Source organism: Montipora foliosa, chromosome 2 (genome assembly GCF_036669935.1).
Source record: "Montipora foliosa isolate CH-2021 chromosome 2, ASM3666993v2, whole genome shotgun sequence".
In the NCBI taxonomy this organism is placed as follows: domain Eukaryota; kingdom Metazoa; phylum Cnidaria; class Anthozoa; order Scleractinia; family Acroporidae; genus Montipora; species Montipora foliosa.
In genome coordinates, this window is record NC_090870.1 from 46159415 (window position 1) to 46172813 (window position 13399).

Consider the following 13399-nt stretch of genomic DNA (forward strand, 5'->3'; position numbering starts at 1 on the left):
ACTTCCCTTGTGTACAACAGGCATTTAATTTCAGCTGAAGCAAAAGAGGATGCTTTGGGTGTTCCACTTATATCTTTTCTCAAGACACACTACGTACCACTCGGGAAGTGCTTCAATTTTTTTTGCTTAAAGTACAGAGCACTACAAAATGATTTCCCTTAATTTAAGCATTGGGTCTAACTTATAAAGCTCTTTATTTATTTCTTGGGAAATAACGAAAGGAAGTGTCATCAGTAAATTTTTAATATTCATTTTCACAACCAAACCTTAGGCCAGTATCCTCGTAACAGTACATATAATGCAAAAATTTAGTTTTTCTCTTAACAGCAATTAATGGAATGGAAAAAGATAAACCATATCCATATTAACTTTTAATTCCTCTAGTCAATTCAGCCAATAAATTTACCTTCCTTTGTACAAACCCACATTAGACAAAGATCCTTCCTGATAAACTACATACAGTGGTGATTCAAATTCATACTTGTGTGTACAAAGTCACAAATAGATAAAGAAACTAGCATACATTCTCAAGTAAATAAAAAGAAACAAATCTTAAGGATTGGACATCCTTGCAGGCTATCTTAAGTATGACCAGTTATAACAAAATATGTAACTGTTGCATTGTGACAGTTTTTGTCAGGCCAAGAGTCTGCACTTTTCAAGATAACTGCTGTCTTTATCTCCCAGGATCTTAGACAAATCTGTTGTCCATATGTGAAGTTCTATTCAATTGCTCAAGATCATTAGGTTGGTTATTCCACAAATCACTCAAACCTTTTTAAGTGTACACACAGAACAGGAAGATAGAAAGAAGCTAGGATACCAGGTACCAAGTCGTATGTACATAAGTGGCAGTTACAAGTGTAGTACAACTATAAATACCATTCTCTGAACTGGTCATGCAGAAACAGATGCCTCTTGCTTATTTTCCGATGATTTAAAAAACGTTTAAGTTACTAATTGCTGACCCAAATAATTAATTTTGGTAAGTCTCCCAAAGAACTAAAGCAGCTCCAAATAGGTAAGAGGCACTTTGCCTCTTTGGCTTCCTCGCTCTCCAATCATCCAGTCAGAGTCCAGACCAGGTGCACTGTAAACTGTGATCACCTAAAAGCAAAGATAAACCATGACAAGGTCAGATTTTTTTTATCACAGAAGTTACTAATTAAAAATTAATACTACTACAATACTTCTAAGGCAGATCTGTTGCCTGCTGATTTTCAGTAGGACAGAGCATTCAGGGATTTCTGCACCCACTGTATTTTTGACACCACCAATGAGTTGGCTAAGGCGACCACTTTCCAAATATAGTATTTACATGTTACATGTAAGTGTCCTTCTTTAGAACAATATTTAGTGGGTTTCTCATTATCATACCTGTTTGCAAGAACAGGAGATCATTTCGACATTTCATTTGACAAACATGGACCAAAGATAAACATGAAATTTAACAGGAACCCTGAGCTGTAGATCTGCAGACACTGGTTTACTGACACTGACCTCATCAGCAAGCAATGACAGCTCATTCTTTTCAACAGCGTCATAATCATATAGTACTTTAGCCTTCTTTGTCAGTGATGGTCGGGGAACAGTGTTAAGATCAAATCGACTGGAAGTATCAGAAGATGGAGGTGCAGAGGGGGGAGCCATGGATAGACCCGCATCACCTGGCGGACTGAAATAATGCACCATGTCAGACTTGTGATTGCCCAACAATGATAATCTTATTGTATAAACCAAACAGTGACCATGGACCTCAAGTATTAGTGGGTTACACTGGTATGGTCATATTGCCCCATGCTTCAAATACCGGTAGCTTCTCAATTACTATACATATGTGAGAAGGCATCCTAAATTTTTTTCTCTCTAGCGAAGAGAGCACTTCCAAGAGATACGTTTTATTAAATTGTTAATTAAACCGTGCATCATACATGTAGATAGACCAGCATCAAAACAATCAGGGGAGGGTAAACATTCCTTCGACCACAGGATCACGCCGTCAAATTAAAACTTGAGGACTGACATGTCTTCCTCACAAAATCAAAAGAAACACCACTTACTGTACATGAAGATCAAATAATATTATGCAGCAAACAATATTATACCTGGCAAGTTGTTTCTGCAGGTCTTGCATGTATGCATGGCACTGTGCGTAATACTGCGCCTGAGCCTCAACAAAATTCATAAGTGCTCTGTGATGATTGGCCTGAAAAGTAAATTATAACAGAAAGTTGAGAGAGCAGAAAGTAAATTGTAATTTTAAAAAAGATGACAAGATTTTTTTAATGAATAAGACATGTTCCGAAAAGGTTTTTATTGTTTCAACACTGTGACTCTGTAACTCACTCAAATATATTGTCATCAAATTCCAGTCACTTCATTATAATTAAGCATGTTTTGCTTTCTTGTCATAGTCCTAATGGTTTGTCAAACGTTTTGTAACTGACGATGATGTTCATAACATCCAAACATGTCTTATAAACTAAAAAATGTTGTCATCATTTTAAACATTACAATAACAGAAGGCTACTGAATGTCAAAATTATGTTCTTAAGTGGGTTAAACATCTCCCACTGTAATCCCAGTTGATTGGAGCCAAAGACAAAACAAAGAAAATAGGTTTTTGAAATATAATGGTTATTGTGACTGTTTTCTTACGAGAGGCTTACTATTACTGTAACAGTTGTGCCTTACCAAAGAAATAAAATGATGGCTAATTAATAATACTAATAATTATTATTGATAACCCAAAAAGCAAATAATTTTTCATGTTTGACTGTGTAGTTTCTGGGAGTATAAATGCTGTTTTGTCAGGAGAATATCCATTGAATCCAGCAGTTTGTTATTCTTCCTGGTGTTTATTTACTAGTCTAATAGTGAGACAACAGAACCTACATGAGCAGTGCTTATTCCATCCAAGAGAAGTTTTGTAACTTCATATTGCCTGTCAAACTCTGCTTGACTGGCACGCAAATCAGCCTCAGCCTACAAAACAAATACGTCACTTTTTATTGATACCTGTATCAAAAGATTTTAAAAACCTTGCAAATAAATCTTCAATTCTCAGAGTTGGTTGCCTCTTCAGCATCGAGTACTGTAGTTGGTATAGTTTCTGCATGGCGCGCAGTAATAATAATTATGACATAAACATCATACTGTTCACCAAAATACAACTACATGTAGATCTATAATGAGCCTCAGTAATCCACAATACATATACGTACATGTAATCTTGTAAATAATAATCCAATGAGATGACTTTGAGAAAGGATACACTCAATGACCCCAAATGGACGACAAACAAAGCTAAAACCAAACTATAAACTTCTAGTGAAGTACATGTATGAGGAGGAAAACCTCTCAAAGCAGAGTAGAGAGCCAACAAACTCAAACCATTGATGATGCCAAGTCTGAATCAAACCCAGGACATAGGTGGTACTACTACTACTACTACTACTACTACTACTACTACTACATGTACTACTACTAATAATAATAATGTTTGTCGTCCCTGATGACATTACCAAAGACAAAGACAAACAAAGACTTGTAACCAAGCGGAAACTCAACGGTCGCCGTGTGACCTTCATCGTGGAAGAGGCACTTTTTCATTGTTTATTGATTCGTTTGTGACACTAACAGCCGCCTGACGTCAATGGCCAGGCTTTGATTGCACGACTAGCATACTGAAATGAAAGAAAACCTTTGCCCTTGAATTATACCGTGGAATTTTAACTGTGGGAACAGTTTAACCAAGAATATTTGACTCTATTTGGTGGGCTCCTGAGAAGCGAGTGTTCAGCCTTGACATTGACAACTGAGGAAATGATAATGGCTCAATTCACGTCAAATCTGGGAAAAAACCACACATGAAGGAAGCCACCCAAAATGGCAATAAGGTTAGGCTTTTTAATTGAGAATTTTTTCGTAAAGTTACATTGTATCTTCTCAGGTCTTTTATCAGGATTCCCATACAAATCCTTATATCTGCAGAGATGTATCCAGAGTGCGTCATTGCGTCCTGGGACGCACTCGTTTTCCTTTTGGACGCATAGAATATGGAACAAAGGGTCCAATTGGACGCAGAAAAAAAATCGAATGTTTATGCAAATTACGAACGCCAGGAAAAACATGCGAACGGCGTATTTATTTCACAAGGAAATTGAACATTCCCATTTCTCACAACAAAGAAGTGATTGAGTTCCTTAAATTTCAAGGTAAGCTGCTATTTTCGGATTTTTGTAGTCGAATAATTTCATTTTGTCAACCATGATATCCGGCTTCAGAATCGCACGTGTTGCGTGACATGATCAGAGCTGTTTTTTAGGTGAGACAATCGGCGACACTTTCGATCTGCCGCCAGTGATAATAAAACATTTCAGTCGAAGTTCAGTTTGTTGCATGCTTTCCAAGTGAATTTCAACCAATAGTTCGCTTATCGTGAGTGAAATAACAAAGAATCCAAAGGCAAAGTATTTTAAATTTTTGTTTTGTGCGACTCTGTTGATATTAATTCTGGGCGCGCACGTGTCATCGTCTTTTCATCGTCTCGGTTCTTGTTTTGCACGTAACTTGTCTGTTTTGCAAATTATGCAACGTTTCTTCGGAGTTAGTGTTATAATTAACGTGTTGAACATGAAACTTGAATGTATTCAATTGCTTGGTAATTAACATTGGCCATGGCGAAGTCACGGCCGCACGACTATGAACTGCGTATCGATCGCTTAGATTTGTTTACTCTTTTGTTCCTAAATTACACCTCCAGCGTAGTTAAAATAAATGATGCTCTCTTACGGAAAATTGAGATTCAGCTCTGTATTTTTTTGCTGTGGAGATCTAGATCATTTATCAACTGGAGCCAACAGTTCCTACAGCATACGGATTCCTCGAGACGTTTTCAATGTGATCGATTTGCTTTGACAGCCCATACATTTTGATCGATGAATCAACAGGCACAACAGTTTCAAAGAAATTGATCATTTTAAGTACATATTCATTGGGAGGGATAAGACTTTATTTTTGTGCAATTAGAAATCTGAAAGGGTACTGCAGCAGCAATTAAGAGGCAATAGATCGCATATTAATTCTTGAATATTAATTAGCTGGACCCCCAAAATTTTCGGATGGACCCCCAAATTTTTCAAAAAGGGGTCCAGAGGACCCCCAAATTTAAAAACCTGGATACATCTCTGTATCTGTGTTGGCTTTCCCCTCACACTGAGCTTGGGGTACCTGTGGTTCAAGTAAGGCCAGTAAGAATAATAACCTGGAAGCTCCCCTTTTAAGCTAAATCTACATATTAATTTAACTAAAAGTTGCGATTATATTTATCTGAGCACAAATGGTCTATTGGTAATATTGGAAAGACCTTGGAGAGTGATTAACAGTGATTAACCCACTGACACCCAGGGGTTCCCCATTGACGAGTAAAATTGTCTGGCATTAGACAGAATAAAAAGTCTGCCCGGTTTAGTCCGGTTTGGGTGTCAAAGTGTTAAATAGAATCAAATCAAACGAAATAATAATAATGTGTGGTTTTCCGCTGGCTGAGGAACGAAAGAAGCGGAAAACGTTTTTCTTACACACAGCTGGGAGTCTGGGTACAGGTGAGGTGTGTGGGGGATTTCACCCACCCACCCGTGAAGTACTTGTAGAATGTGTTCAGTTGAGGTGAACTTATTCTCTAGCCACTTTTTTCGTGTCATTGTTAATAAAGGTCAGGCTGTGTGGTTCGGCTCCCAGCGGTGTGTGAGAAGACATTATTATTGACTTTCAGCAGCTCACATCACATGTTGGTTTTTGATGAGAGGGAAATCCATGTACCTGAAGAAAAACCTCTTCCAACGGGCAGAGTAAAGAACCAAAATTTTAACTCAACCCAAAGATGATACTGAGTCAAAATCAAATCTTGGCCAGGAAGATGGAAGACCTGTGAGTCTGCTCCTTAGATCAGTGCTTTATCCAGCACTTTGGGGAAAGTCCCCTCCTACAGGATCCACACTTTTGTAAGAACTTCTTTCCATTTAATGCTCGTGGACACCAAAAGAAACCAGGTGCAATCAACATAAAAATTAAAGGAATTTTACAATGGAGAAACTGGCAAAGATCAAGATGGCAATGTTGGGATGATACACTGCTGATGATGCCCTTAAATTTTGACAGTGTAAAGAAGAGCAGGCATGTCTAGTATCTGCTCAATGAATTACTGTCAGTAATACATGTAACTTACATTTAACAAACAGGGAGAAGGATAAAAGAAAAATACTTGATTAAGGGAAACTTGCAGAATTTCCAGAGACTCACCTTGTCCAACTCAGTGATTACAACCATGTTCCGTGAAGAATACATCTAGATTCAGAGAAGTTGTACAGGAAACAGCCAGAAAGAGTAATAGATGGAGGAAAGAACTTATTAATTACATTTTTTTACAAGCAATAAATTTTGACTTTGATCTTTGAGGACCACGAACAGTAAGTTAAGCACACTGAAGACGAAAAATTACCCTAAAATTTAGTGTTACTAACCTTGTACAAATTATTAATCTGCCTCCCTGATGTTTGGCATTTAATCATAAAGGGTGTTTTATTGTTTGACATACAATTAAATATGACCTACATAATTTGTCATTCCAAAGAGAGGTCAGGTTAAAATTCATTCATAACATTAATTTTAAAAGAATTAGTGCAGACTTTAAAAATCAACATAAATTGTAGTAACATACTCTGTGCACTAAAATGAAAACAACTAGACATAAGTAAAAAAAAACCAGTGAACTCTAGGATCTTTAAATAATAACACAAACTGTAATAATTTTAATTAATTTATTATTATTATTATTATTATTATTATTATTATTCAGTGTTCAACACCTGTTGCCCATTAAAACTCAAACGAGGATTGTAAAAATGTCAATATTATTTTGGGTAACATCATAACGTGTGTAAAATGGGTTTGACACACCAATGTGACTCCTGCTGTGTGTCCAAGGTGTTCTACTAGTAGCCTTCACAGTCTTTTTAAGCGATTTTCCTTTTCTGTAAGAGATCAAGGGAGATTCCTTGAATATCTCTCTGAGATTAGGATGCTCTTGAATTAAATGGCATTTGTCCAATAGTGTGTTCTTTAAGCTTTTCAAAGCTGGTTGAAATTGCGTGACAAAAGGTTGAATTTTCTTGTGCGCTTCAATATCAAAGTATTGTACAATGTAGTGTATTTGGCTGTGCAAAAACTGGGTTCCATTGTACCAAACATTCTTTTCGCGCGGAGAAATATGTCAGGTACGAACATGGTCCTCCTTCCAAACTGTTTGATGTTTGTACAATTACATTTTAAGGAGAAAAATTTTTTTCTTGTGTTTGCGGTGACTAAATCATAGTACTAGTCACTTTCTTCATTGCTAATCAAATTGTTCCGCAAAATATTAAGGCCGGGACACACTAGGCGACAATTCGCAGCGACATGTCTCTGCGACAAGTTTCTCCATGTGTACTACCTGCAAAACAAGTCGCTGCGATCTCGTATGAAGGGGAATGTGAACTAGTTTTCTAATTCAATATGGCTGACCATATGATGCTCTCTCATTGGTTCATTTATATTTTGTCGCAGCGACTTGTTGCCGGAAGTGTACACGATGCGACAACGCTGCTTTCGCTAATTTTGTCGCTGCGATAAGTCGCACTAATTCAAACTGGTTTGAATTCGTCCGACTGATCGCAGCGACAAAATTCTACCGCAGTGACAATGATTTTCATGAGGTTAAACGAAGTTTAACCAAGTAAACAACTAGGAGCGACTGCAGCCTATTGGTCAGTGGTTTTACTATACTTGCGCATGCGTGGAATACCTCGTGCCTTGGGCTGTATCGCTTATTTATCAGTGTGGCGGGAAGCAGGAGCATTGTGTGTGGAGCGTTAAGCGGTTTTTTGTTCCCTCCCTCCCCACCCTCTTCTTTCCACTGTGTATCAGTGTGACGGGTGCCCATTCTTCTCGGGGGCGTGGGGGCTCATGGCTGGGTTGTCAGGTTTGCCAGCCATCGGTGCAGTCTCCATCTTGGAGCTGGCTGCCAATAGTGGAAGCTCCAGGATGTTTCGGGCACCCAACCTCCAAAGAGCGACGATGTTGTTTAATGAAATTAACCGTGTCACACACAGCGATGTGTTGCTGCGACTTGAACCCGCGACATGTCGCAGCGACTTATCGCCTAGTGTGTCCCGGCCTTTAGTTGAACAAAAATTCTGATTGCCCGATGGGGCAAGTCTTAGAGTTGTTTTACTTGCCCATGAATATACTTCGCTTGTCCCAGGCAATCAGGTAAGCATTAGTGAATGTTGAACACTGTTATCATTATCATTATCATTATAATTATCATTATGCATTATTGAAAATAAAACTTCCTGGTATTTTGTCTGGCACAATTTAAAATTATACTCACATAATGGTTAATTCTGTCAGTTGAGACAAGTAAAAAATAAATTACGGGTGGTTAAAAAGATGAGAACAAAAAGAACAGAACTGTGCACAGTGGAAGAGAAAAGCCTGGAACCCACCAGTATCTGCACCAGCATGAAAGAACAAAAAGGTTTGAACAACTGTCACCTTTGCAGCTTTGTCGTCAGGAAGAAAGAGACCTTTTGTCAAGCATTTGAATGTCACCTGTTTCAGATAAGAACTCAACATGTTGCAACAGTCGTGAAATATTGTAGTCTGATCTGAGCCTCATATTCGGGATAACATGATGCACTATCTGTAAGTCGCTTTTTTCAAGAAAATAAACTCCATTTTTATGCATTTAAATGTAAGTATGCACAACTTTCAAAACACACCTATGTGTCAAATGGGAATTACATACATGTATACGACCCTTAGTCATCATAATGATTTGCAGTTTTAAATCATTTTCATTTAAAATTACTACAAGACACACATTGCTCAAGTATGATGTGATCTTGACTTGTGTAGCATGCTTACTTGCTGTATTTTCTCCGGACTCTGCGCCTTGCGCACTTTAGTTTTGCAAGCATCCAAGTCTAGCCTCTTTGCCGAAAGTGTTCTGCGTTCTTTCTGATGACAAGACAAACAGAATTGCACATACTGAAAACTAGACAAAAAGTCACAAGCAATCACACAAAACAAGTTTCGTAAAATTCTGAAAAACAAGTCTCACAAACTTTTTAAAAAAAAATTACAAGATACATTGTAGAAAACAAAAAGGAGCTGCAATTGGATGTAAAAAACCTAAAATACATTTAATTTTCATGATTATTCACCTGGATAGCTAATGGCAACATTGGTCTACATAATTAGGGCGCGTTCGATTGACCCTATTCCGGAATAAGAATAGGTCAGTGGAGTAATTTAAAACGGCATGTCTGGTGTTTTAAAGCAACAAGGATAATAAAAGTATGTTTAAAATAGCATTTTAGGAGGTGTTTGACAATTTTAATTTGAGTTTTCGTAAAAACGAAGGATTTCTAACCTCTATTCCATGTATTCCTATTCCGGAATACGGTCAATCGAACGCACCCTTAGTAATGTACATGTACGTGTATTTGTGTATACATGTAGAATCTACAGTAAATAAAAAAGAATAAAAGTGATAAAAGAGTTTAAGTAAAAAAGAGCAAAGTACCGGTACACTGTACATGTATTATTGATATAAATAGACCTTACTCACAATGGCCACCATGTTGGATTTGCTATTATCATGCAAATTTATAGCTACATGTACAAACTTCTCAGGGGGAAACAACACAAGTTCGAGAGGTTATAACGGACATCTTAGCCACACAGATGATTTGTTTCATGTTCATTGAATCTTTATTACCTAAGTAGTAAAATAGAATGATTATGTGAATTGTACACAATTTACTTCAATTTTTTTTTTGTGAAAAATGAGCAGGTAATGAAGTACATGTAGAAAGTCAAAATGCCAAAGGCAATCAAAGATATAAAACTATTATAAAAGGTACTTAATTCTGAATTCTAAAATGTACTTTTACCAAATGAATGTTATTTCAATACTTCGAAGAGCCGATTTCACGCAATTTGCCTTTTCCCAATGTTTTCCCCCCAGCATAACACATAGCTAATTTGCATGTCAATTTGAAAACCAACATGGCGGCTACCATGGCCTACATGTATTACTGTACTATCAAGTCAAGTGATTGTAGAAATGTACATGTACATGTATCTCAGACGCTGTACATGTAAAGGTCCAACTCGACTGATACTGTACTTTATAATAGAGAGCTTTAGATTTTAGTACGAGAACTACTACGAGTATGAGATTTTCTCATAAGGCAACAGTGAGCGCGCACAAACCAGCGTCATTTTGGTGGGAAAAACCCGATGCCGCCGTCATTTTCGTACGAGGTTAAATTGCAAAAATGTTGTCGAATCAAAACAAGTCAACAACACGGTAGCAGTTTTGGCTTTTCTTGATGAGCAAAAAGGCTCAGTTACCAGCAATAAGAATAACTGAGCAACCTATACTGCTAACAAAGAGTAAGATTAAACGTACGGGTTATAAATTTCCTTAGTACATAATGTATTTTCGCTAAAAACGTGCAGTCAAAACTCGTACTCATTCTCATCCTCGTCGTAGAATCTAAAGGTCCCTATTATTAATAATTATTATTATTAAATTAATAAAATATATAAATTCTGTGATTAATATACATGAAAATGAATAATTTATGACCCACTGTTATGGTTTTCATGTCTCCTTCCAAAAAATTCTTCAGGTGGTGTAGGAAGTGTGACATTGATTTTGCCTTCAAATCTCTTTCAGCTTGACCAAGTTTTTTCTCCGCTTCACCACATTTCACTAAAGCACTGCCTGTGCAATACAAATGAAAAACAAACCAACTGAAATTCATAACAAAGAGTTTCAGGCATCCACTCTGAGTTTGCTAAGACAAAAAACTTAATAATGATTGATGAAAAAACTCTCAGGGCCACACTGGTGGGAGTAACTACATGTACATGAACATGTAGAGTGCTCTAACCACTGTGCCAACACTGCTCTAAAAACATGGGAAATGTTTCATTCCTGTTAATCTCTTGCATTTGTTGAAGGCCCTCATAAAGTTCCTTTTATTGACAAGTAAAATCGTCCGGTGTTAGACAGAATAAAAGCTTTAGTGTCACTCTGAGGCTCAGGCGAAGGGTACATTCAAGTAAAAGTGGACATACATGACAAGTTTTCATTGTCACCTCTGAACCAGCTCTCACCAACAAGTAAAATCATTTGGCATGAGACAAAGTATTAAAAGTCTTTATACTGTACATGTAAGTAACTGTAACTTTTTAAGAAGGAAACAGTTAAAAATAATCATTACCAATTAAAGATTATCGTTTCACACGAGAAAGTCCACTGTAGGGAAGCAACTCAAGCTGCATCGCAATGAGGCAAAGGTATTCCCAGAAATGCAAGTACATGTAATTACAAAAATAATGTAGATGCATGTGGATTTCAATAAGCACTACGAAGTGTCCCCTTGCTCTTCTTCCCAACTTCAGCCTCACTCATGCCTCGGAATACAGAAATCAATGTCACAAAGTGTCGGGACCAAATGATGCTCCTCGAGTGAGGATAAATTGCTGCTAACCTTTACCCTGACCTTATCGGTAGAAATACCATGTAGGTAGGAATTGCTTAGATTCAAAGGGACATCCCTCGTGTCGGATGTCAAAATTGGGCTTGCATCTTACCACTTGGCATTTCTGGACACAAAGAGGCCTGGGGCCCATTTCTCAAAAGTCCCCAAACTTTTCGCCTGCATTTTAGGGACCTTTACATCTGTCTCTACATTCAAACCCAGGTGGTTTTAGGGCCTTAAATCTTGGTGATTATGTTGTTTCTTTGGGTCTTGTAAATCTGCTAAAAGACTAGCTTTCTAAAACTTTTGGGAAATAGGCCCCTGGATTCAAAGCCATGACTTCATTATTGCACTCCAAACATCTCTACCAACCAAATTTGTAAGCCATCTGAGGAGCTTATCAATTCCACTTATTTTCAATTGTTCCAGATTAAGAAAACCGACAGTAAGCTGGACTGAAACTTTTTTCCTCCCACATTTACATCCTTATTACTCATTATACATGTGCATGTAAGTTAGTATACACTGTACTTCATTTCATCTCACCATAATTTGTTCCTGGACCAAAATCATTTCCAGCTTCAATCATTGACTGTCCTAGGGCTTCACTTTCCGTCACACGAGGAGGTTTTGGCTTGTCTAACTTTTGATACACAAATTCTTCAGCTCTTAAACCTTGGGACAAAAAACAAAGCCAACATCAACTTTATAAAAATCCAAGCCAAACGAATTGAGTTGAGACCAAAGTTTACTCCTTTTAAAAATCTTCAAAACACCACTACAATATACATGTATTCTTTTAAACACTAACCAATAACTGATTCATTTTTTAACTGGCTAACAAAATAATTATTAGTGATGGAGCACTATTCAGACTTGTATGGCAGTTAGAGAGCTAATGCAAACACCATTTTAGAGGCTGTGGAGTACATGTAGGTTGCAGTAATCGAGGAGCTTGATGAAATGTCAAGTCTGCAATAGTTGAGCAAATGTTATTATTGATGGGCTGCCTATACACAAAGCCCCAGGGTTTGATGGGATCCCTCCTGAAGTCATCAAAAGTGCAAAGGGTACGTATATACATTACCAACACATCCACAGTACAAACGTACATGTACATGACCTGCTCTACAAAAGCTGGGAAGAAGGAGAGGTCCCCAGGATACATGTATGAGGGACTGCAACATTGTCATTCTATACAAGAAAGGTGACTGCAGCAACTGCAACAATAATGAAATATTGCAGAGGAATCTCACTTCCTTCCACAGTGGGAAAACTGTTTGCTAGTCATGAGTGAAACTCAAGAGATGGACAAAACTTGCTGAAAAAGCGTATCTTGAGTCAGAATGTGGCTTCAGACCAGAAAGCTCCACCACAGAACCAGACAACATAGCCTTTACAGATCTGACAAGGCATTTACACCATTATCCTTTTGGGACATTCACAGTGAATTTTTACAAATAATGGAAGTTTAATTGAATGAACTTTAAAGTGCTACTGTACTGTGATTTTCAAAAATCATTTCTTCTTAAGTTTTGAAATACTATGTTTTCATTACCCGAGAGAAATCTGGCCAAATTAAGAACATTGTTTAGTTTGAGTTAAAATTTTATTATTTGACAGTCTACAAGTTTAAAATCATGAAAGAGATGGGTAAAGGAAAAAATAGAATCAAGCATGGAGTGTGTACACAGCTGATTACATGTTGCAGGAAGCACCAGACCTTCAGGCTTTCAAACTACTAAATGAGTGTTTTGCACACTGCAGTATATACATGTAGTTCATTCGCTGCATTTTGA

General features: G+C 37.4%; 1 protein-coding gene across 2 annotated transcripts in view; it reads right to left on the reverse strand.

Moving 5' to 3' along the window:
• Window positions 1-225: 225 nt before the first annotated feature.
• Window positions 226-13399, reverse strand: part of LOC137993300 (endophilin-B1-like) — a 14451-nt gene continuing 1277 nt past the window's right edge. Inside the window, exons 3-11 of one of the 2 annotated variants that reach the window (XM_068839053.1) lie at window positions 12147-12275; window positions 10704-10837; window positions 8968-9060; window positions 8596-8652; window positions 6304-6348; window positions 2896-2985; window positions 2106-2206; window positions 1501-1675; window positions 857-1107 (exon numbers count right to left, since the gene is read on the reverse strand). In XM_068839053.1, coding sequence (XP_068695154.1) covers window positions 1003-1107; window positions 1501-1675; window positions 2106-2206; window positions 2896-2985; window positions 6304-6348; window positions 8596-8652; window positions 8968-9060; window positions 10704-10837; window positions 12147-12275 — 929 coding nt within the window. In that variant the 3' untranslated portion in view covers window positions 857-1002. Of the gene's footprint in view, window positions 1108-1500; window positions 1676-2105; window positions 2207-2895; window positions 2986-6303; window positions 6349-8595; window positions 8653-8967; window positions 9061-10703; window positions 10838-12146; window positions 12276-13399 lie in introns of both variants that reach the window. The other variant, XM_068839052.1, reaches the window with a different exon arrangement.